The 22,763-nt window shown below is 38.7% G+C and overlaps 1 protein-coding gene across 1 annotated transcript in view; it reads left to right on the top strand.

The window, feature by feature from the left end:
- Positions 1–11,264: 11,264 nt before the first annotated feature.
- Positions 11,265–22,763, top strand: part of NUP205 (nucleoporin 205) — a 43,648-nt gene continuing 32,149 nt past the window's right edge. Inside the window, exons 1-8 of the mRNA XM_042815970.1 lie at positions 11,265–11,338; positions 14,353–14,495; positions 15,503–15,674; positions 16,618–16,762; positions 17,667–17,826; positions 18,954–19,182; positions 19,350–19,514; positions 20,286–20,461. Coding sequence (XP_042671904.1) covers positions 11,311–11,338; positions 14,353–14,495; positions 15,503–15,674; positions 16,618–16,762; positions 17,667–17,826; positions 18,954–19,182; positions 19,350–19,514; positions 20,286–20,461 — 1,218 coding nt within the window. The 5' untranslated portion in view covers positions 11,265–11,310. The remainder of the gene's footprint in view (positions 11,339–14,352; positions 14,496–15,502; positions 15,675–16,617; positions 16,763–17,666; positions 17,827–18,953; positions 19,183–19,349; positions 19,515–20,285; positions 20,462–22,763) is intronic.

Below are 22,763 nucleotides of genomic sequence, written 5' to 3'. Positions count from 1 at the left end.
AGCACAGGTGAAGGCAATTCTCCTGGACCTATTTAAGAGCTGGCTACGAGAGGGGAAGGATCTCTTCTGGAGATCCCCTCTTTTGGTATCTTCTGGTGAGCTCAACCCAAGGGTAAGCTCTTCCATTTATTCTCTTTTGTGATCGTTGTCTGCTTTGCCTTACTCTCTTGATTATATTGCAATTATAACATCTTGGTTATACAAAATTATAACATCTTGGTTATACAAGGTCCCACTCAAATCTTTCATGCTCTTGAAGTCCAACCGTTATTTGCTTTCTGCTGGCACTGGTCCCTCTCTCAGGAATGCCTCTCCCTTGCATTCAGTTTGACAAATCATGATACTTAAGGCATGTCATTAAATTGGATATGGATTTGCTACACACAACCTATGGTACAGAATCAGGGGAAGAAAAGAGGCTGTGCTCTGAAGTGTGCAGATTTGTCTGTCAGGGCTGGAATTGTAAAGGAACCCATTCGCATTCAGCTAGATTTAATCCAGATGATCTCGTAACAGAAGAGGGCACTCAGGGGCCAGACAGCAAATAAACTATATCATGTTATGTGATGAGGGGAAATCATTGAGAGAATGGACAGAATCCTCATCTGAGCTCAGTGCAGCTTATAGCTGGTAAGCCTGGGTTTCATTCATGCAAAACGAAAGCCCAGTCACTTTAAAACAATCCCTGTGAATGCATGCGAGACAACTCATCTAAAGCATTTGAAGTAACATCCCTGTGTAGACAGGACTTCATTATGCTACTTGTTATTGTTTTCAGTGAGTCCTCACCTGCTCTTTAAAGTTCAGCATACATTACGAGAGAAAATTATTGCTCATTATTATTGTATTCCTTAATTGCCTTCTGTATTAGTGTGTTCAAAAGAATGTATTTTTTTCTCTTCTGCCCTTCTCTGCCTGCATCCAGCAGCACTCAGCATTTTCTACAGAGCTCAGAATTGCTTGCATTCTTATAAAAATGCCTCAGCCATATGGGATTTGCTGAGAGTAAATTAAAAAGTGCATGACTTGGGAAAACGCAATACTTTATACTGCATTAATTCCATAGTCATGGTATAAACACAAAGTGTTAGTATAAAGAATTTCCACAGTTTTGCAGCATTCAAGTCCACATTCTGCACAGGCCAGGAGTAGCAGGAGCTCTCCTGCCAAGGAGTGTGATGTTGTGCTAAGGGGCAGAGAACGTCAGTGCTTGTAAGTATATTGCACCAGCCAAGCTCTAGCTGCAGCCTTGCAGTTTTCCAGGCAGCTCTGCTTCCTTTAGCCAAAGGAATGTGAGCTACCGCAGCTAATTTTATGCTATATAAATAATGCTGATAGAGAGACAAGCCTGAGATTAGGTAGGTAAAGATAGACAAAATAATACATTAAATAGGAAAGTTGAAGCATTTGTTTATCAGACATATGAGTTTGTTCCTTAAGAAGCTGCAGGAATCTGACTGTAATGATGACAAATGAGAGATCTCAGAATAAGAAGATCAGTCTTGCATATAGGCAGAGCCACAATTGAGACTCTGTGTGACACAGATGTTTTTGTTGTACAGAGAAATTGGGCCCTTATATTGTGATAGAGAACATTTCCTCTTCTTAACAGCCTGCACTTGACGTGCTGACAGACTGAAGGCTGTGCTGTGTGCCTGGTGCTACTCTGCTCATCTCCTTCTGCTCCACGTCCCTTTGAGCATCCCTCTTCTGGTGGCACAACAGTGCTGGACCGAGAGCCACTGAGAACAAGGACCATCTTCTGTATAGATGCCATCAGCACTTCCACTGCTAATGTCTTATGTTACTCTTGCCTGAAGCACTTGTTTTATACAGTCTCACTCTTTGTTGGGCCTTAGAACATTCTGCACAGTCGTTGGGTTGATGTGAACAAAAGGAAGAATATGCTGATATTTTTGGTTTAGTCCATTCCTAGCAGTATTTATCCTAAGGAATAAACAGTGCAGTATCTAAAGGCCACAAATTCAGAAACTTTCAGATGCTTTTATTTGTGCAGGATCCCATGAAAGTATTGTTTTCAGAACAAGTGAACGTTGGCAACTTTTCTTGAGGACAATGAAAACTCAGCTCCTCTGACAGATGAGTTTCCATTCTGCAGTTTCCTGCACAGGGTTTCCACACTTAATATCAGACCTTCACTGTAGAAAGCACTGGTACAGTATTATGCACAATACAAAAAGAAGTAGGCACCCACCAGATTTTACCAAATGTATCCAGAGATTTCCAGAGTTTAATCTCATGGGCATGTGTTGGAATTAATTTTACAAAGACTTCAGGGTACAGTTATGACTAAGCAGGAACAGTGGGTAACAAGAAGTCTGCTTATAGGAAAAAGCTGGGAATTTGCCATAGAGCAAGATGCATGAGGTGATGTGTAGGAGAAGGCTTTTTTATAGGTTACCTACACATAGGCAGCTTTGTTGCCCTTCAGAGGTATCCATTCAGCTCACCTGTGGGCAGGCACTTTCCTTACAGAACCAGCAGAATAAGAGCATCAGGAGCCGGTGGGCAGCCTGCTCCTTCCCACTTTGGTAATGAGACTTCGCCAAAATTAGGGACATGAGGGAAGTGAGCTACTAACTGCTTTCTTCTTTAGTCTTCTTTGCAGATAGGAATCTAGACACTGGACTTTCTTCCTTCTGAGTAATATATACCTTTCCTCATTCTTCTGAGGAGTTTATACCTTGACTCACTGCTGTCCTACTTCAAAGGTGCAGAAATCAGAGGAAGATCTCTCACACCTTACTAGAATGAAGTTGTATCTTCTCACCTCAGGATGGGTAAACAGTATGTCATCTCAGCTGAGATCCTAATAAAGATGAGCGAGTTAATGTTTCGTCTTCAAGATCTAGTTAAATTCCAAGCTTCTTGTCTCAATTTAGTAAGAGAAAACACAATGTGGATTTCATTTTAAAACAGTTGAGTAGGTACAGTATCAATTTATTAATGTAAAATTATTTTCATGAAAAGCCAGAATAGAAACAAAGAATGCAAGTCTCAAAATCTGCTGAAGTGAAATTGCTCTAAGTCTAACAATGGTTCTGTTATACTCCTATACAAAAGCAAATTTGATGGCCTAATTCAGTTTCATTAAGCACTGCTTTTTAATTGTTGATGTGACTGAACAATCAAAACTGTAAAAGGCACTTGGCTAATATTCTGAGCAGTGTAAATCCTTATGAAAACTTGGTTATGACACAGCATCTACCTTTAAACAGTACCTTTCATCTCAGATAACTGAGGAATTAAGAGGATAAATAGAGCCGCCTTAGGTTTTCATGACTTCTCTGACTCTTATAGGCCTTTACAGTTTAGTAGCTCTATGTGTCACGAGGCAAACTGTTCGTGAGAGAAGTCTCCAAGAAATTCAGCACGCACAGGTTCAAAAGGGTGGTTGCTTAAAGCCCTCTTTGAAGCTTTCATACCTGTGAAATTCAAGCAAGTTTTAAATAAAAGCTCTAAAAGTGAGCCCTAGCAGCACAGTCTTCAGAGAGCTCGTGGCTGCAGAAGAGCAGACCGACAGCACAACAGCCTGTAAAGTGTGTAAGTCTGAGTTTGGTTAGCTTGTTCATGTTACCACATGCAACAAAAGGCAAGCAGAAAGGTGATTCCTCCTGTCCCACCACAGCAGTGCTCATGCTGGCTGGCTCTGGCAAGCGAGCTTCCTCCAGCCATGACCTGATTGAGAAGGATGTTGGCAGAAGCGTTGTGCAAGAGCGTACATCGCACTCAGTGACACTCGCTCTGTGTGGTGGCAGAACCTCCTTATTTGTCTCCCTTTAGTTTCCCCCTTAATTTTTTATATCAACAATTAATACTGTTCTGTAATTTTCTCCAAGTCTATGGTTGCACTAAAGATATAAAGAGGTAAGTTGTTTTTGTTTGCTTGTTTATTGTTTTTTGTTATGAACAAGGAGTCCTAGTAATAAAGAAAGTTGTTATATCCTGAGTGAAACTAACTCCTCAAAAAATCCTTTTTTTCTGGGGTTATGCATGAAAGCCAGACCTGGAGTTGGATCCTTTTTATAGAGCCATGAATAAAGAGAAAAAGAGAGAACATTCAGACAAGAGATCAGTCTATTGAGAGTGCTGGGGCTATATGACTCACTGAATTGTCTGAGTAGGTAAAAAAAAACCCACAAAGTATTAAAAGAGTAGTTGAGATCAATACAAATAAAACCCCAATTTTGTTCTCGCTGAGATCAGGGGGAAAAAGAAAGAAAATTTGGGAATATAGATTAGCTTGGTTTAAATACCTGTAAGGTAAAAAAGTTTATAGCTGGTCAGGTTCACAGACCTCGTGGAAGTGGTGTCCCCTTTCACCGTGGCTTAGGCTTTCAAGAATTCTCCAAAGTAGTAGGAACTTAGGTTACATTTCTTCATGATTTAGGCAGAAAGTGAATTAGTAGTTGAGTTTCTCCTGCTCAGGTAAAAAGAGTTGCTTTGGGTTGTGATTTTCTCAATTATTTTGGCTGAGGTGGATGCTTTTTCCACAAAGAATTACAGACTGAAGCAGACTGCATGAGAAATATTCTTTATTCTTAGTGGTCAGATTACTCATTTGAATGGTGGAATTACCTCTAAGCCTCTCTGGCACGTACCAATTCCATATCCAGTGAAAGTTTAATTATTTCTGCAAAATTAAGTGGCACTAAGACAGATTGAGAGTGTACATGGCCAAAGTTGCCTCCAACCTTTATGGGAGATAGGGAATATGTGTTAAAATGAGGAGGACACAGTAAGGCTCTCACAATCTGAACAAATGATCTCAACTCCTCCAGTGAAAGGGAGACATTAATCCTTGCTCTAATACTGGATCTTAGCTGGATCTTAGTGCAAAATTAATACTCAAATTTCTCTGAAGTTCTGGAAAATTACTTTGAAACACATTTGCCATCTGCCAGGATAAAACAATGTCAAACTAAGCCACTCAAAATGTGCAATCAATTCTTCATTAAAAATAAGGCCACCTCATTTTCAGGTGTTTTACATAGCTTAGTGTCCTTGTGTAGTTACATTCTAAATACACCTACAAGCAAACTTTTTCTTGGTGTTTTAGAATGAGTCAGTACTTCAAGCTTCTCTTGGGCTTGACTTAACCGCACCTTCTTGTCTCTGCAGACAGACTATGCATTAAATAAAAAAGCGTGATGCATAAAAACCCAAATGATGTTGTTAATAGCAAGATGCCTAGGAATGCAGCCCGATGACACATTTGGAGTGTTATTTCCAAGCAAATATTGATTGCCATTCGTAAAGAGATAGCACAAGGTGTAAAGGTATCCTGAGATCATAACCACAATTTACTGCTGTCTATGGAATGAGAATTGGTATGGACCTTTCTGCAGATACCAACCACAGTGATGAATATGGGTCACTATATTTTTTCTGCACATTCTCGACCTTTGAATTTCTGTTCCTCACTCAACTCAGTATTTCTTGAATGTATGTTTTCAATAGGTTGTTAGCTTTGGAGTGAACTATTCACCTACGTATGCTTTGTTATCCATTATAGTTCCACAAAAGTTAATTTACCACATTAGTAGTTTGGGCTCGCAGGAAGACACAAAGGATTACCATTCTATCATGTTAGACACCTACAGACACAAAATTAACTCTAAGGATTTTGTCTTCTCCATTGGTTAGGTCTCATTTTATTTAAGAGTTCAGATTAGCTGACAAGGTGTTTTTTTAGCACTACATTTCAAAGACAGAAGCTTAGCTTTGTCTAATTTAGAACAGGAATGCTCTTGAACGATAAGGGAAATTCATTTTGACTATCTGACACCATCTAGAAGAAAGGTTTGAAAGTTATATGTGCCAAGAAGCTTGGTAAACCTGCACATAAGATAAAGGTTTTCCACTATTATAATATTAAGCACTCAAGCAACTGAATGAGCATAAGCCATAAAGTCCAGCCTTGATTACTCAAGCATGTAATATAGTTTAGTGCTTCAATGTCTAAGGTGTCACCTTGGTAGGAGTTATTGAACATGTGGTCTCAACAATTGCCCTATTAAATGTGAACAGCTAACATTGCTTCTCATTATCCTTCTGCAGCACAGTCATAACCAAATAAGGCAGGAGGAGACTTTAACAGATTGGTGACTTTTAGTGAAATAATTTGACAACACAGCCAATTAACACAGTTGCCCATTCCAGAAATGTGATTTGTTCTGTCCATGTCCTTCAGATTCTTGCAGCTGAGGATAATTCTTCCTGATCCTCAGAAGACTTTAACAAACCAAAAATGGACTGGAGCGGAAAGCCAATCATTACATAGCCTATTTGAAGGAGACTCCTGTATGAACAGGCAATCTCAGAGCATCAAGACATGGAAAGTACTCTAGTAACTGACTGCCTGAAGTGTGCAAGGCAAGTTCTACATACATTTTTAGTGTGGAGGAGATTATCGTCTTGTACACAGAGAACTGCAAAGAAATAGATGGCACTAGGAAAATAATGAATGGTAGTATAATTTATGAGGCAAATTTATGTTGCAGTAGAGGAAGCTTTGTGAGATGCCATTTTCCCCAAGTTTCATGGGTTCCCATATCAAATTAACTCAGTTTGCAGGCATAAAGTCAGATTATGACTGTCAAGATCCTTTCTCTCCCATCTCCCCTATCATTGCCACTGAAAAAATTCTGTCCTTTATACTATTAGCACAGACATTTTTGTGTAACCTTTCACACCTTCAGTCTTGCCAGTGACCTCATTACACTTCTGTGCCTTACATCTGTTTCAGTACAGCCATTCTCTGATGAGAATCCAACAGTTAAGTGTGTAAGTCAGCCTGCAGGGTACAAGGTGCCTTGGAAATAGCAAGATGTGAATTTCAGAGTAGAGTCTGAGATTGTGAGACTGGCAACCAGCAAAAACATCAACCATCTGTAAATCTGATACAGAAATAACTGAACAGAATGAATATCAATAAGGCAGCTGATGTGCCAACATTTCTACTTACTGTACTAAATATCTCCACATTACTTATACTTCATTTTTCTCTCATTTTCCTTGTTGTATGTTTCTCTACTTCTTGTTGTCAATTACTAGATGTTATAACACTACAGTCATTATTTCGTATCTCCTACGCTAATCACTGGCTCATTCCCTTCAGATCCTAAGGGAGAGAATTATAAAAAACTAACAAAAAAAAAAAAAGAAAAAGGCAAAAGCTATTTTTAATTCTGGGAGAGAGAAGAGTGAAAAGTTAATTGCCAAAATAGTTTCTGAGACATTACACAGCCAAGAACAGTATCTTTCATTTTACCTCTACAGCTCAAACAGGGATCATAAATACCCATTTGTTGAGCAGGGAAATAACTGACGGCATTTACCAGGGCACTCATTTATGACCAGATGCCTATAGTCATTAATTGTTGTAATTGACATAGGAAGGACAGCACTCACCATTGTTCTGCTCCCCTTTCCCCACTCCCAGATCCTGAAGAAAGTATTCATATAACTTTGAGAACATTTAGCTCTTTGTTGTCTTGGACTAGATAAACCACTTTTCCAAGCTAGCAACAACCTCACACAATTTCTCTGATGAGCTTAGATACCATGGTGACAGTAGAAATATCTAGGATAATAGACATAAAAATAAGAAAGTTATTTTTTTGAGAATCACTGCAGGGAAAGGTCTTACACTTTTCTTCTAAAATTTGATGCTGAGCTAATTATCTTGATGTATAAAACAAAGCTTTTTGCAACAAAGACAGGATTACAGTCAGCTAAGATTTCAGGAAAATTATCCTGCATGGCAAGCGAAGTCAAGGATTTTACTCAGCTAATATAACCCAAAAATGCATTCTTTTTCTCTTTTCAGATATGGCCAGGCTAAAGATCCAGTTGATCAGCATTCCAGGCTACTGTGAAATGCTATATCCATTTTTACAGATGAGTAAGCTGAGATGCACAGTGTAGCGTCAGTCAAAATAAAAGTTCAAAGAAGTTTTATAGTCTGATCAGTAGCCAGAAATGCTTTTGACTTTTTAGAGAAAAAGGCATATTTTAGAAGGTGAAGACTGGTCTATATGTAGAAATACTTGAATAAGGCATCTTTTTCAGCCACAGCATTTTATATTGTGCAGGATGTGATCACAATAATACTCAGAATTAATGGTAGGAGATTAAGGATGGTCTCTTGGGCATTAGAAAGAACTGTATATTACTAATAACTGTTCTTTCTAATCATAATATAGTGCAAACAAAGTAAATTGTATCATCATTATCTTTGTACTGTGGTGTGTGATTTGGCTATGAAAAACAATGAGTAGATCTAGTATTAGTATTACCTGTATTACATCACAAAGCAAAGATCAGGTTTCCATTGTGCAGCTCATTTTAATTCTTATTAGTAGTTATTTCCACCTCCAGAAAACAACATATTTTATACAAGATCTCACATGGCACAAGCAGAATTCAGTACCCTACAGGCAGTGTGGGGACTTCCTTTCCCTGGAATCCAGAGGAATTAATGTCCATTGCAGATATGTAGTGTCAGCCTGCCTTTGGTACTTCACAGATTTCCATCCTCTAATTAAGGATGAAGGAAGCATGTGTCCCTCACTGAACCCAGCTGTCTTGGAGGAGAACTTGCTGAGAGCTATTGTTAGGAAGAGGAATGAGGTAGTCTTTTCCTTCTCCGACTTGATAAAAATAGACTACCATACCAGCAAGTGACCCGGGTAAACAATAAGATCCTAAATTAAAGAACGGTCAATAAAGCAAGAAAAAGCAAAGAATTACCATGCATGGACTTGCCTACTCATCAGAGCATGGATAAACGTGGCTATGCTGATGTAAATATGGTTAGAATGTACTGTATGGTTTATTTAGATGCATCCTTTCATCAGTACTTGGTGCTGTGCTGTCACAACTATTTTGCATTTAAAAAAATCACATCGACAACAGAGAAAGAAGGGTGCTGCAGCTATGTGGTATTTTTCTACTGAAGTTCAATTGCCCAATGGCCTGCCCCACGCCATCCCACTCTTTTCATTGTGTTTTTCTTCATGTTGCTATGTTACTGTTGGCCACTTGGCAAAGGTCACAAAAGAACTATCTGGAAGTTTAAAGTATTAAATCTGCAGTGGTTTGACAAGATTTTTTCTCCAACAGAGATGAAAAAAAAAAGAGTGCATGCAATCTGGCCGCATCTGAATGCCAAAAGAAATATGACAGCTCTTAATGTCTGGAAAAGGCTTTAAAAATAATAAAAAAAATTCATTTATTTATTTCTTTTTTGGATCTTGTGTCCTAAGAGTCTTAGGAAATCACTCAGCCAATTTTTTTTCAGTAGCTTTTGAACCTGTTGTAATTCCTGGACCATTTCCAACGTAATATGATCAAGGACTAATGGGCTTAAAAGTTTATGTCCTCACAGGCTTTGTGTAAATCAGGGAATAGGGAAAAAGATGGAAATGAATGCCCCTGCAGTTGGAAAGACTGAAACAAATCCTCAAGTATTCATTAGGTTTGCCATGGCCAGGTGATCACCACATGTCTGTGCATTTATCATAATACCTGTCCGCTCTTTCTCTCTTCACAGCCACAAGTCTTGGGGTGGCACACATGCACTGCAAGAGCAGGGAGATGGCTCTGCAGTGCTGAATGCGAGAAGGTACAGAAACACTGTGCAAAGTCTGCATTAATTCTGATGTTTGTGGAGTAATTCAGCTTTTACCTCTTGCTTGGCACTGTTGTTTTTTTCCTAGAACAAAATAAATAATTCATTGCCAATCTTAGTGTTACAATAGATCTGCACAGGCTCATGGCTGACAAGGAAAACGGAAACCTCAATGAACAAATAAGGTCCAATAAAGTCTGTGAGAAGCTATTATTGATAAGACAGACTTTTTATTTTATTATTTTTTTATCCCACTTCTATCTTTCTTCTTTCCAGAAACTTTCTCTGGTTTTGGTCTCTTTTTCCTATAGCTATCTCACCAATTCACTCTCACCCCAGGACTGCTACTTTCTCTACAGTGCCCTCTCTGCCACCCAATTATACTGAAGCGAAGGTATTCATTTTGTCAGTTTCCCCTGGGTCTAGTTTATTGGACACTGTTTAGCAACTGGCAAAATATTGTTTTAATAAAGTTCAAGAGGAGAAAATATTGACCCTAAAAATGAACACATACTTTTAGTGGATTCTTTTATCTTAATGGCAATACGAGAGAGAATTTCTGGATGATTACTACTGGGATGGAGGATAGTGAACTGACTTCAAATATGCAAAGCTTCTAAGATAGTAGCATTGATTGTAACATTCATTCTTTAGCTCCAGCAATACGTATGTGTCCTTTCTTTACTTCTGGTAGTTTTTTCTTAAACTGAAGAGTTTAAAGACAGATTTCTTCATAGTATAACCCCTATATAACCCCTATCAGTGTCCTTTTGTTATACAAGGTTATAAACCTTAGTTTACCACAGAGGACCAAGAAAGATACCACTTTTAGATGCCCCACACTCGCTAGCAAAGTTGTTCAAAAAATGCAGCTTACTGCTTTTAAGTGGATTGCACTGCTTTAATTACCTGTATTTTAAATAAGGGTCAAAATAAGCACTGCAGAACATTTACAAATTATTTTCACGAAGACTTCAGTTTGCAGACATAGAAACACAAACCACTCTTGTCTGGGGGAAAAGAAAAGAAAAACAGCATATTTTTTTTTCATGAAGAGAACGCTATACTAACACCCTGCTGCAGAAACTGACTTCAGGCATCCTTCTGTAATTAACACGGGTGGGACACGGAAAATCCCCTGTAGCACGATAAGAATCCCCATTCCTGAATGAGGAAATGAATGAAATAAAGGTGACTTCATTATTTACATTACACGAAGGAATCCGGAAGCGTAGCACGCAATACGGCGCTCTCCGTGTGTCGGCAGGAGCCGAGCCGCCCCGCGCTCTTGGCCGCCCTCCCGCGGGCAGCGGGACGACTCTAGCCGAGCCTCGGCCTTCCCCTTCTCTTCGCCGCAGCCGGCGGACGGCCGCGGCGCGCCTACAACTCCCGTCAGGCCACGGCGTAGGGTTTAGGCCCCGCCGCACGGCGGCCTCGGGCTGCCGCTGCCGGCGTGAAGCGGCTTGAAACGGCGTTCGCTGATCCTCACAAGCACCGGGGTGGGAGCGGCTGCGGGACCTCGCCCCGTCTGGCAGGGAGGCGAGCGGAGCGGAGCGGCGCTCCCCTACTCTCCGGAGGCGCCGCCGAAGGCAGCCCCGCGCCCCGTGGGCCTTCTCCGGGTGCGGCGGCGGCGGCCCCCGCCTCCTCTCGCCAAGATGGCGGCGCCGTTGGCGGTAAATTCGGGTAAGAGGAACCCGCGCAGCCCATCCTCGCACTTGTGGGTGGCGGCGCCGGGCGCGGCTTTGCTGGGCGAGTGGCCGAGTTCCGCCCGCCCCGCGCCGGACGGGAGAGAATAGCGAGGCACCCGGTTCTCGGGACCGCCGGGGTGGGGAGGGAGGGCTCCGTGCGGGCCTGGCCCGGCCGTCAGGGCTGCGGAAGGTGCGAGCTGCCACCCTGCCCGGGTGCTGCTGAGAGCGGCCGCTCGGTTCGGGGTGGGCTGTGCTAACTTAGTGAGTTTGTACTGCGCTCTTAATAGCATGTGTAATAAAATGCCAAAAAACCCAACCAACCAAAAAAACAAACAGCAGACAAACCAAACGAGAACAACCACCAAACCGAAAGCTACGTCTGATCTTTGAGTGGTGCTGTGTAGAGCCAGGAGTTGGATTTGGTGACCCTTATGGGTCTCTTCCAGCTCAGGATGTTCTGTGATTCCTTGTCATACGGTCTAGCACCTCCCCTCTGAAGCAGGGCCAGCTTAGTGCAGCGGCCTGGGGCTTTGATCCAAATGAGTTTTGGGCGTTTCTGAGGATGGGGATTCTCCCAGAAAAAACTGTGGGCCTCTGCTCAAATGTTTGACAGCCCTCGTGGTAATTTCATTTCATGAGAGCTAATTCTTCTCCTGGATTATCTCTTTATTTTCTTTGCCCAGTGCCACTAGGTAGTTGAAGAGAACAAGCTGCTGTTCCCCAGTTAGCCTTTTATTCTTAAGACTGAAGAATGGCAGTTCTTTCAGCCTTCTCCTCGTTCCTTATGTTCTCTGCCTGCCTACTTCATTGTCTTGCTTGGTCTGGAAAGCCCAAAACTCAGCACAGTACTGGAGCTGGAGCAGTACTGTCTCAGAGATCACTTGTGTGCAGAGGCTGCCCCTTCTGTGAGGATGTTCAACTTCTTGTCTGCCAGGACACATGGGTGCTTTACTGTAAAGTTGCCTTCTCCAGCCTGTATTGTTGCATAGTTATTCGCTCTCAGATGCAGGACTTTGCATTTGCTAGACTTGAACTAAGTTAAAATGGAAAGCACAGAGACATTCTGAAAAGTGATTGTGACTGTGACTACTAGAATGTGGGTACGGCCAGAAAGTAGTGTATGTCATAGTGAGGCACCTAATAAAGCCATCAGATTTTAAATGCTCAACTCCCACATCAAGCAAGGAATCGACTTACATAAAAGGTGTCTTGATCTAAATGAAACAATTACACCCTGTGCCCCCACCTCAGAAAATGTTAATAAAACAGTCTTCATCTGAGGGTGAAGGATGGGGGACTATTCCTACAATCCCCCAGAGTCTGAACAGTGACTTTTGTTAAAGTGAAAATGGTATAATTCAGGTGGGTCTAGACTTTCTTGTTACGTAATTTGTACAACTAATTCTTTAGCCTTACAGGTAAAAGAAAAATAGATGTAGAAGGTGGAAACTTGTACACGAAAGACAAGATAAAAATTAAGCCAGATGTAGCATTAGAACTAATGGACATTTTGCCTTAGATTATCATGTGTTGTTTGTACAGTACAGACCTAGCAGGGACAAATCTGTAGCTTCACAGAAAGTTCAGGCATAAGCATCAGCTGCTGTTGTCAAAAGAAGCAGCCCAGCTTGTTCTTGCATACCCTGGTAGGATGGACAGTCCTAAAACTGGAATAAGTTTTTCAAAAGTTAGTATGGTCACTAGATGAAGGAAAATGACCCAGTTGATTTTCATCCTGGTTGTTTATTCCTTTCTCTGCACATCTTTGTGCTTATATAGTTTATGCCTGTCACAGAGCAAACTGGGTTATAGATATGATCATTCTTTTGGTAGTGTCTTGTGTGTAGAATCTGAAACTTCCATGATTACAGATGATCCTTAACAAGGGAAACATTTTGGTACTTCTTGTAATGTGGGCCTTATAATCTTGAGTGTTTCTTTTCTCTCTGTTTTTTTTTAGTGGGCTGTTAGTTGTAGGTGGCAGTTGTCACTGTACAGGGTGATACTGCTAGAAGTCTGAGGAATAGGTTGGCATACTGTTTTCATGAGACCTGAGGCTCATGGGGAAAATTTTAATGTAGTCTTCATACTGCAAGCTTTGGTTTGTGAATGATGCTGCTTCTAGTGAGTACTGACAGCTGTAGTACTGAATTCGGGTTTGGAGTATGCAAAGGAAATTCCTTTTCAGTATTGAGGAGGAGGAGAGATTCTGCAATAGGGTCAGACTTGACTTAAATTTGTGATTGCTGGCTTCCAGAAATAACCTAGTCTCTTCTCAATGTACTGAGGTAATTATTTGTGCTGATCTATTTCTATTAAAGCAAATTCACATCTTTAAGAAACTGATGCAGAATGATAGCAGCAAATGTGTTATGAATCCAAAGTATTTTTTTTTTTAATTGGAGTGAGAAGGGTGAACAAATGTAAAAATGTCTTTAGGTTTATGATTTCTAGTACTTATATAACATTGTCTTTATACTTATGATATTTTATTCTGCATAGTCTGATGATGCATCACGTTTGGATAGCACAATTGTTTGCTTATAGTCTCTCTTATTGAGTATTTCATTGTTTTGGTCATTCTACCAAGAACAGAAAGCAGGAAGCCTGCCTTGCTGAATTTCATTCAGCTTCAAGTTCTGCTGCTCAGTTTGTACTTATTCTTTAATCTTACTGAAGTTTGTTGAATTTCTTAGGTATATAAGGACACAAGGTGGTGATTTTCAGCCCCAAAACTTACCTGCTTGCATCATCTTGTCTGTTTCTCTAAATCAATTAAGTTTTATACTGGATGATTGTTGTTTTGTGTACTGTAGAAGGCAAAATATATTTTGCTTGGTATGTGTAACAATCCATACTTGTCAAGCTGGGACTGTCACTAAAAAAAGCCTATTGAAAATACTATATGAAGAATTCTTCCTATTTCAAATGCTTTTTCTTTTTGTTTTATTTCTTTCTATTTTTAAAAATTTCTATTTTTATTTCTGACGATGTTATTTCTCCTTTTAGCTGCCAGCTTGTGGGGTCCATATAAGGACATATGGCAGACTGTAATGAATGCCATTTGGAAAAGGCAACCTGAAGCCATTCATCGCCTCGACCAGGTCTTAAAGAAACACAGATCTGACTTCATTTCTCTCTTCAGAAATCCGGTACTGGACTAATGCTCTTGCAGAATGATTTGGAGAACCAATGATTTACTGTTTTGTATTGTTGGACTGCATACTATTTAGGCACTGACTGTGCTTTTTATTCTACTTTTTTACAGTACATTACACAAATGTCTTACAGAAATCTTGTTCTGTTCTATGAAGAGAAATAGCTTGAAAAATACATGTTATTTTGCCTCTTGTAGAGGATAACTGTAACATTTTTCTTCTGATTACTTGAATGTTTTGAAAGGAACAGTAAGAGCATCTGATTATCCATTGGTTCAGTGTTGCTTTTTCCCAAGTACTCTTGCTTGTCTGAAATGAAGCACAAAGCTATTTCTTCTGGCTTTGGTCCTTGCTCGTGCTTCAGTCGGTTAGATAAATGAGCCTGCTGAACAGGTAAACGTGTGAGTTTATGAAATATACAATATAAATTGCTCAGAGTAGGAGATGATTTGAAAAATTTCACTGCTTCCTGACTAGTGGATCACAAGGTAGTAGCTGTAAATGTCTTCTGTTGTTACTTCTGAAGTAGTGTATAGCTTTACAAGACTGGTAGATCAGAAAATTTAACAGTGAGATATGGAGATTTGTCTGCATATTTGAGTGTCTGAGTTTAAGAGAAAAAATTATGATGTAAAAAATAGTGATCTGGAGAAAAGCAGCAGTTCTGATCAACGTTCCTGGTATCTTTCATTGAACTGATACTAATTTCTGTAGAGAATTTTATCAAAATTTAATTTTCAGCTCTGTTATTTTCAGTAAATTAACAATGATTGTGTAATACTGTTTTTGCTATGTTCTAACTACAAGACCATTGCTGTGCAAGTGTAAAGCATTTTTAGGATGCCTTTGGTATCTTCATGTTTAGAAATGCTGCCTTTGTTTTTAAGATGACAATCTAACCTGTCAGAACTGTATTTGTGAGGAAGGATTAAAGTGTAAAGCTTCATTCAGTTTTTCAACTTGCCATTTTGAATAACTTCCGATGCTTGTTTCTCTTCCAGCCAAAGAATGTTCAGCAGCACGAGAAAGTTCAGAAAGCAAGTACAGAAGGGGTTGCTATCCAGGGTCAACAGGGAACCAGGCTTTTGCCAGAGCAACTCATCAGAGAAGCCTTTATCCTCAGTGACCTCTTTGATATCGGAGAGTTGGCAGCTGTTGAGCTTCTTCTAGCTGGTGAGAAGGGAAAATATTTAAGAGCTGGACAAAGCCAGCTTAAATAGAGTCTTCCTTTTTATCTTAAGTGATGCTTAACATGAATGCATGATTCTGTCAAGACCTGACTTTCCTAACATCTAGAATGGTCTTTAAGTGAACTCTACTACCTGCTATCATTTAACATAAAGGCAGTGTTCTGAACTTTTATGTTTATGTCTTACGCAGATTTTGCAAAAGGGGGTAACATGATTTTTTAAAATAATTTATTTGTCTATCACTGAACTTAAGCATAGTTTTAAAATAATTTAAGTAGTTTAAAAGTAGACCTTGGTTCTGGAAATTATGTATTAGTTACGTATTATTATGTAGCTGCATTTAGTTATAATCTAATAAATGATTAATAAGGGATGTATTCTGGAAAGAGTCTTCCAGATAAAAAATTGATTTCAATGTTACTAAAATATAATATCTTAATTATCATTATTAGTTAGGTTCATCATTAACTTTTTTTCAAATTCATAAGGAAATGGCTTGTTAGTTTTGTCACGTTTGGAAAGACACCTTGAAGCCAGTCTCAATTTCTGTTTGGAACTTGTTTCTTTTTATGTAAATTGAGGCAGAAAATTCAATTTTGAACAGAAAAAAAAATTTTTCTGGTAATTAGCTTGGACTGGTTATTAAGATAGGCAGATATTGCAAATGCCGTTTGAACTAGGTTATTTATTGACGTGCACTTCTACTCTTAAGCTTGTGAAATTTTTAATAGTTGAATATGAGTTTTAATATCATCCAAAATACCTATAATTTCTTGGAAACACCTGAAACAAATCAAAGTGATGGTAACAATGCTTGCCTTGAATGCTATGTTTATGTTTCAATTAGAAATAAAGCGATGCAAAGCTGTCATCAAAATGCGTATGCTCAAATTTCCTTGGATATTCTGTGCATTTTCACTCAATAGGAGAACACCAGCAACCTCATTTTCCTGGCCTTACAAGAGGTCTTGTGGCTGTGCTGTTGTACTGGGATGGAAAAAGATGCATAGCTAATTCACTACGAACCCTCATCCAGTCACGCCAAGGCAAGACTTGGACATTGGAACTCAGGTCTGTATTAGGGTTAGCTACTTTTAATGCTTTTAAATGGTTTAGACTTGTGGGAATGCAGATATTCTCAGGTTTGTCTTACTTATAACCGAATGCTGTAGCTTTCATGCTTAAACATAACGTTCTCTGTCTTAGTGATACAAATAACAAATTATGAGGATACCCATTTTATTTTCAGTTCTTTCATACTGCTTCAGCTTTTAGCAGTGTTTTGCTTCACACACCCTCCCAGTTAGTGCTGCTCAAACCAGTGATGATTACTCAGTATTTGAGAGACTGAATTTCTGCCTGTGCTGTGTTCTGACTTCCCACATCCCACAAAGCAGAGAATTGTACTGCTGCCTCTACTTAAGATGGATGCACTGTCCACTGGCGAGCATAATGGTTTTTTTGGACTAAAACCATTATGCACTCTTTAGTTCCAGTGCACAGTGATTGCTTAAATAGAGAAAGAATAAAATAATGTGTTATGGCATAAACTTAAATTCTGCAACTTAAAAGAAAGTATTGCTTTAAAAATTTTGCTGCTTCTGTAGGATGTATATAATTGGACAAATGCATTTGCTAGTGAGAAAGAGCAAATGTGAGCTTATGAATTATGTACATCTTATATAAAATACTTTTGCCTTTTGATAGAAATCTTAACCTACCTAATCCATGTTGTACTCTCCTCATATTCCATGTTCTTGAACCTAGTTACCTACACACTTTGTATCCATTCAGCGTGTTTTGAGAGCGCTGCTTACTCATCGCTGTTGTACATTTGATTATTTTATATATATAATGTAGGTGTACATTTTATGTCAGCTAGCATATGCGGTTGATGGGATTCATTGTTTTAGAATTCCTCTGGGACTGAGAATAATATGATTAATTGTTAAATTTATATTTCTCTCTGTTACAGTCAAGAGCTAGTGTCCATGACAACACGCTTTACAGATGACCTAATGGAGCAGGGTTTGACTCAGAAAATCCTCACACTCGTGTCTCAAATTGATTTAAACCATGAATTTGATAAACTCCAGAGGGAGCGAGGATTGGGCAGTGAGAAACATCGCAAAGAGGTAAAGAGGGGACTGGGTGTAATTATTCTTCCAAATGACTGCATAGGGCAAAATGTTGTTAGATCACAAGGAGATAAAGATTGATTTTTTTTTTTCTCCCTACTTTCTGGTTTCTTTTCTCTACCTTTGGAAGCATGGTTACTATTTGAGACACAAAGGTATTTACTCATACTTACTTGGTAGTAATCCAAATTACTACCAGCATTTCTGTTTCTGTGTTCCTCCTTTTTATTAGGACACACGTTATCTTTAACGAAGAAGACGAATTAAGGGCTGTATACAAGAAAATGTAATATTTATATGTAGTGAAATTTTCTTTTGCTATTTTATTCTTAGGAGTAAATTTAACCATCTGCTTTCATCACCACCATTATCACCACTAAGAAAAAAAAAAAAGGAGTAGAATACAATAAAAATAGAAAAATAAAATTCACAAATGTTTAGAACGGAATGAAACCAGGTCTAGTCAGGCAAATAATTCATTTTTTAATTATCCATTTATGTTAATGTGATCAGAAGCATCTCAAATTGTAAGCATTAAAAACTGCTTGAAAACTAGTTCTCATTTTTGTACTCCTTGGAATTAATTGAGACTAGTACTAGCAGTAGAGTGTATTTGCAATAGGAAGATTTTAAACATTTAAATATTTTATCTCCAGCTCCTTCTGATATGTGATGTATCTAAAAATTATTCTATGATGTAATCAGTTAATTTATTTTCTGCCAAGTAACCAGTTTTATATTTTTGCTACTTATGTAGAAACTATGCAAAGAATTTCCTTGTAGTTTTTTGTATGTACTGCGTTTATTGCTGCAAAAATTCTGTGTAGATTCATGCCTCTGGACTTTGACTGTCATGCTGGTTTGCATATTGTCATAATCAGAGATATCGTGTCACACCTCACATGAAATGGCAGGAAGTATGAAGGCATTTAACAGGAAAAAATGTGCCTTTTGTTGTTCAACAACGAAAAAAATATCAGCATTGTCTCCTGCTGTTTTTAGAGTTGTTTTTCACTTACTGTAGTCATAATAATTGACTGCAAAAGTCAAATTCATTGTGTTGCTAATACATTTATATGCTCTTATTGCTAGTACATTTATATACTCTTATTTCTTTTGAAAAGGTTTCTGATCTCATCAAAGAATGCCGACAGTCCTTGGCTGAAAGTCTCTTTGTCTGGACCTGCCAGTCACCGCTGAGTAAGGATGACACCCTAATCCTCATAAGTTACTTGGAGAAAGTAACAGTAGAAGCTGATGGCTCGTTGGACAGCGTCAACTTGTCTCTTCTCATGGCACTCCTCTACTGCTTTGATGTCAGCTTTCTGGAACAAGGCACAGAGGATCGTGAAGGTAACGCTGACAGATCTCTTTCTCAGGGAGGTTATACTGTGCAGATGGATACATTGTTATTTAACCAGTTTTGTTATTTGTTTATAACAAATTGGTAGAATTTTGCATGTTTGTTTCCACGTTCACGGGGTGATGGTGTTGCCTTTGGGGCTTTGTTTTTCTTCAAGATCTGATGCACCGGCTCCCTCTACTAGCAGAAAGACAGTACATAGCAACAATACACACTCGTCTTCAGGAGTCTCAGCCTTGGAAACTACCAGGCTTACAAGCGACGGTTAGATTAGCCTGGGCACTGGCTTTACGAGGAATATCCCAGCTGTCTGACGTGACAGGTAAATTACCACAAAGTCAGTCGCTGCACTTCATTATTCTGAGCTTGCAAGTCAAAGTATGTTGACTTCTAGAAGCACTGGTATTTGCTTTTGTGATAAAGCTGCTGTTGACACTCCTGCTAAGCTTTCTCAGTATGTGCATTTGGTTGTTGCTTTGATACGTACACAGATTTAGAAATCATTAGTCATTAGACATTAATATTGTATGGTGTCTCATTGAAGTGAAAGGGATTTTAATACATTGAAAAATGTGAAAAATTGCATCTTATCTGCTTTAATGGAACTTGAAACTGAAATTAAAAATAGATTCATGTTTATGACTTTTTGCCTCTGGAGATACTAAACCTCAGTATCTGAAGAGGACAGATCTCTTTTTTTTTTTTTTTTTTCTCCTGTACTTCACAAGCTGTCCATGTTCCCTACTAAGTCAGAATCCAGTCTTCTACAGAATATTTGTTAAAGAAATTGTAAACATTGTAATTTACGTTAAATTAAAGTTGGTTTGTACTTCTTAGTTCACAGCCTTAGATTTGGTGAGGTAAACGCATTATGCTCTTTATCTTACTTGCAGAAGAAAATTGAAACTACTACCCTACATTAAATTGTCTTTTCTAGTCTGGAGTTTTCCTGTGCAGTGGAAAAAAGGCTTAGTGGATAGAAGCATGCTGGCTTGTTTTTCAGACAGATATTCTGAAATACGTTACTTTGTTAACAGATAGTAGTGATTTATTTTTTCTGTATGCTGTAATTTATATTTTTTCAATCGCTCAGCTCTTGCAGAATTCACTGAGGCAGATGAAGCCATGGCAGAGCTGGCGGTTGCTGATAATGTCTTTCTGTTCCTGACGGAATCTGTTGTGGGATCTGAAAATTTCTACCAGGAGGAGTTTTATATTCGCAAGATTCATAACCTCGTCACAGACTTCCTTGCGCTCATGCCAATGAAAGTAAGCTTTTTTCTGCAAATAGCAGTTCTTGAGGAATGTGGCCATGTCTTCTATAGTTCAAAACTTAGGTCAGAAAATGTAGAGAATCTGACATCAGCCTTCAAAACTCTTTTGTGGAATCCATAACATTTGGGATTTGTTTTCCACAGTGAAGCACTTTAAAAACCATGTTTTATTTCAGTGTGGTGAGATTTGCAAAGCAAGCTATTGTGGTGGTTGTGGTTTGGTTTTGTTTTAAATGCTCAGAATCTGAATGAATTCTGAGGTTGTTGGCACTATGTGTACTTTTTATCTTTTTTTTTCTCTTCTGATACAGGCAGTAGTATAACCTAAAGGAACAGACTGTTTTTGTCCTTCATTGTTTATTTCATTCTTCTACTGACAAACTTTTGCATGTTTAAAGGGAAGGATTCTGCTATTTCTTTTAGTACCACCAGTTGTTGGTTGAAGAGCTAGAACAGAAATGCTGCAAAAGGGTTTTAAAAAGTTTGAAGCAGTTACAACAGTTTTATTTGTGTAAGAGCTCATATTTGGGCATGGAAAATTAAAATTCTATGGAAATACTTTTATTTAATTGATAGAAGCTTTATTTTGTGACCTTCATTGTGGTGAGCTGTAACTGGAGTTGCAAATAATTACTTCTTTCAATGAGGGAAAAGAAGGAGGATTTTAAAATACATTATGTTCTCGTTCTGCCAGTTTACAATGAACAATATTGGCAGGAACACATTATTTGAGCCTTGAGAATCTCTGAGTGCACATATAATCAAGCTGGAGATAGCTTTTATCTTTAATCCTAACTTATAATCTGTTGGTTTTATGTGTTGTTTTCTGAAACTGTCTGTTTAACTCACAGAATATCCATGGAACAAATGTCATTTCAAGCAAATTTTTGTAGATAACTTTAGCAGTGTACTTCTGCTGCAGTGGTTGCCTGTGTACAAAACTTACTGCATTGTAACAGACTTTGGACTTTGTTTGAAGGCTGCCTACAGTGGTGTCTTCTGTAATACAGAAGCAGTAGCCCTTAGGAATATTTTGAGTAGATGAGCAGTATGTGAGGTGTATGTTATGAAAGTTCCTCGAACAATCAGGTGCTAACATGTTTGAATCTGGGAACTTTTTTATGATGGCTTTTCTTTTTTATGAGGTGGTTGTGAGGAGAGCGGTGTTTCACCAGAGATGAAGTATGTTCTTGTGTTTGTACCAAATTTCATGAAAGAGATATAGGCAGATTATTTGAATGGAGGTGGAAGAGCTGGGGACTGACTCAGGCTCAAGTTGCTGACTTCATAGTTGCGCATCTGGCCCCATTTCCTGTATCCCAGAGAGCTGCATGAAAACCCCAAGGCTGTTTGTTGGTTTGTTGTTGTGTCTCTCTTTGTTGAACAATGGAATGGCAGGCTCTAGGAAGAGTACTTCAGGTTTTTTGCTTTGGTTCAGACCTGTGGTTTGTTGCACTTCATGCCTAATTATGAAGAGAGATTCTTCACTAGAAATAGGATTTTGTAAGAAGTCCATGGACAAAATTCTGAACACTGGCTCATATTCCTGCTTGACAGAGGCCAGTGCCAGTTGTTTTAGGGGAAAGAATCATTGGCAGGCAATTAGGATGTAGCTGTAGAAAGGATTCTTTTGTTCAGCTACAGTTATTCAGTACTTAGCTTTTGAGTTATTTCTACTGAGTCTCAATTTTTAGGGAAATAGAAATGTTTGCTTTGCAAGGTCCCTTTTCTATTAAGACATTTATAATCTTTGTTTAGTTTTATTTAAATCTGTAACTTGGCATTTTATTAAATCTTCTGTATAGTTCTAGTACATTTGCTGCTTGTCAGTGATGGTTTGGATAAATCTTTTGGTTGACTGCATTATACATACAATTTTACAGTTAGCTTTAGTAACTATGATAATTCACTATTTCACTTACCATCACTGTTTTGTCCATGTATTGGTTTTGTTAGTATACTGGTTTAGATACTTTGCTCTTACCCTTTTCATAGTTACCCCTAATTTTAACTGACTTTCTGAGACAGCTCAGTTCTTTAGCTGATAATCCAGTTCTGCAATTCAAGTTATATTATAGAGCTGTGAACTTATCTCTGTTGGGCATCAGTGCATTTTAATTTGCGGTGTGTGGAATTGGCTGCTTCTCAATCTTTGTTTAACAGAACTGAGCTTTTATCCCATGGCTTTTTTATCCCATGGCGTGCTTTGTGAAAGGCTTTTTGGCAACAAAATTAAATCCTTTTTTTTGTTGTTGTTTTTTTTTTTTTTTTTTTTTAATAAATCTGGTTTTTTTGGC

The sequence above is a fragment of the Centrocercus urophasianus genome, unplaced genomic scaffold (assembly GCF_019232065.1).
Source record: "Centrocercus urophasianus isolate 14NV4802_14NV808 unplaced genomic scaffold, USGS_Curo_1.0 seq_15, whole genome shotgun sequence".
Taxonomy (NCBI): domain Eukaryota; kingdom Metazoa; phylum Chordata; class Aves; order Galliformes; family Phasianidae; genus Centrocercus; species Centrocercus urophasianus.
Note: the sequence above shows the minus strand (reverse complement) of the source record. Positions and strands in the feature narration are given on the sequence as shown.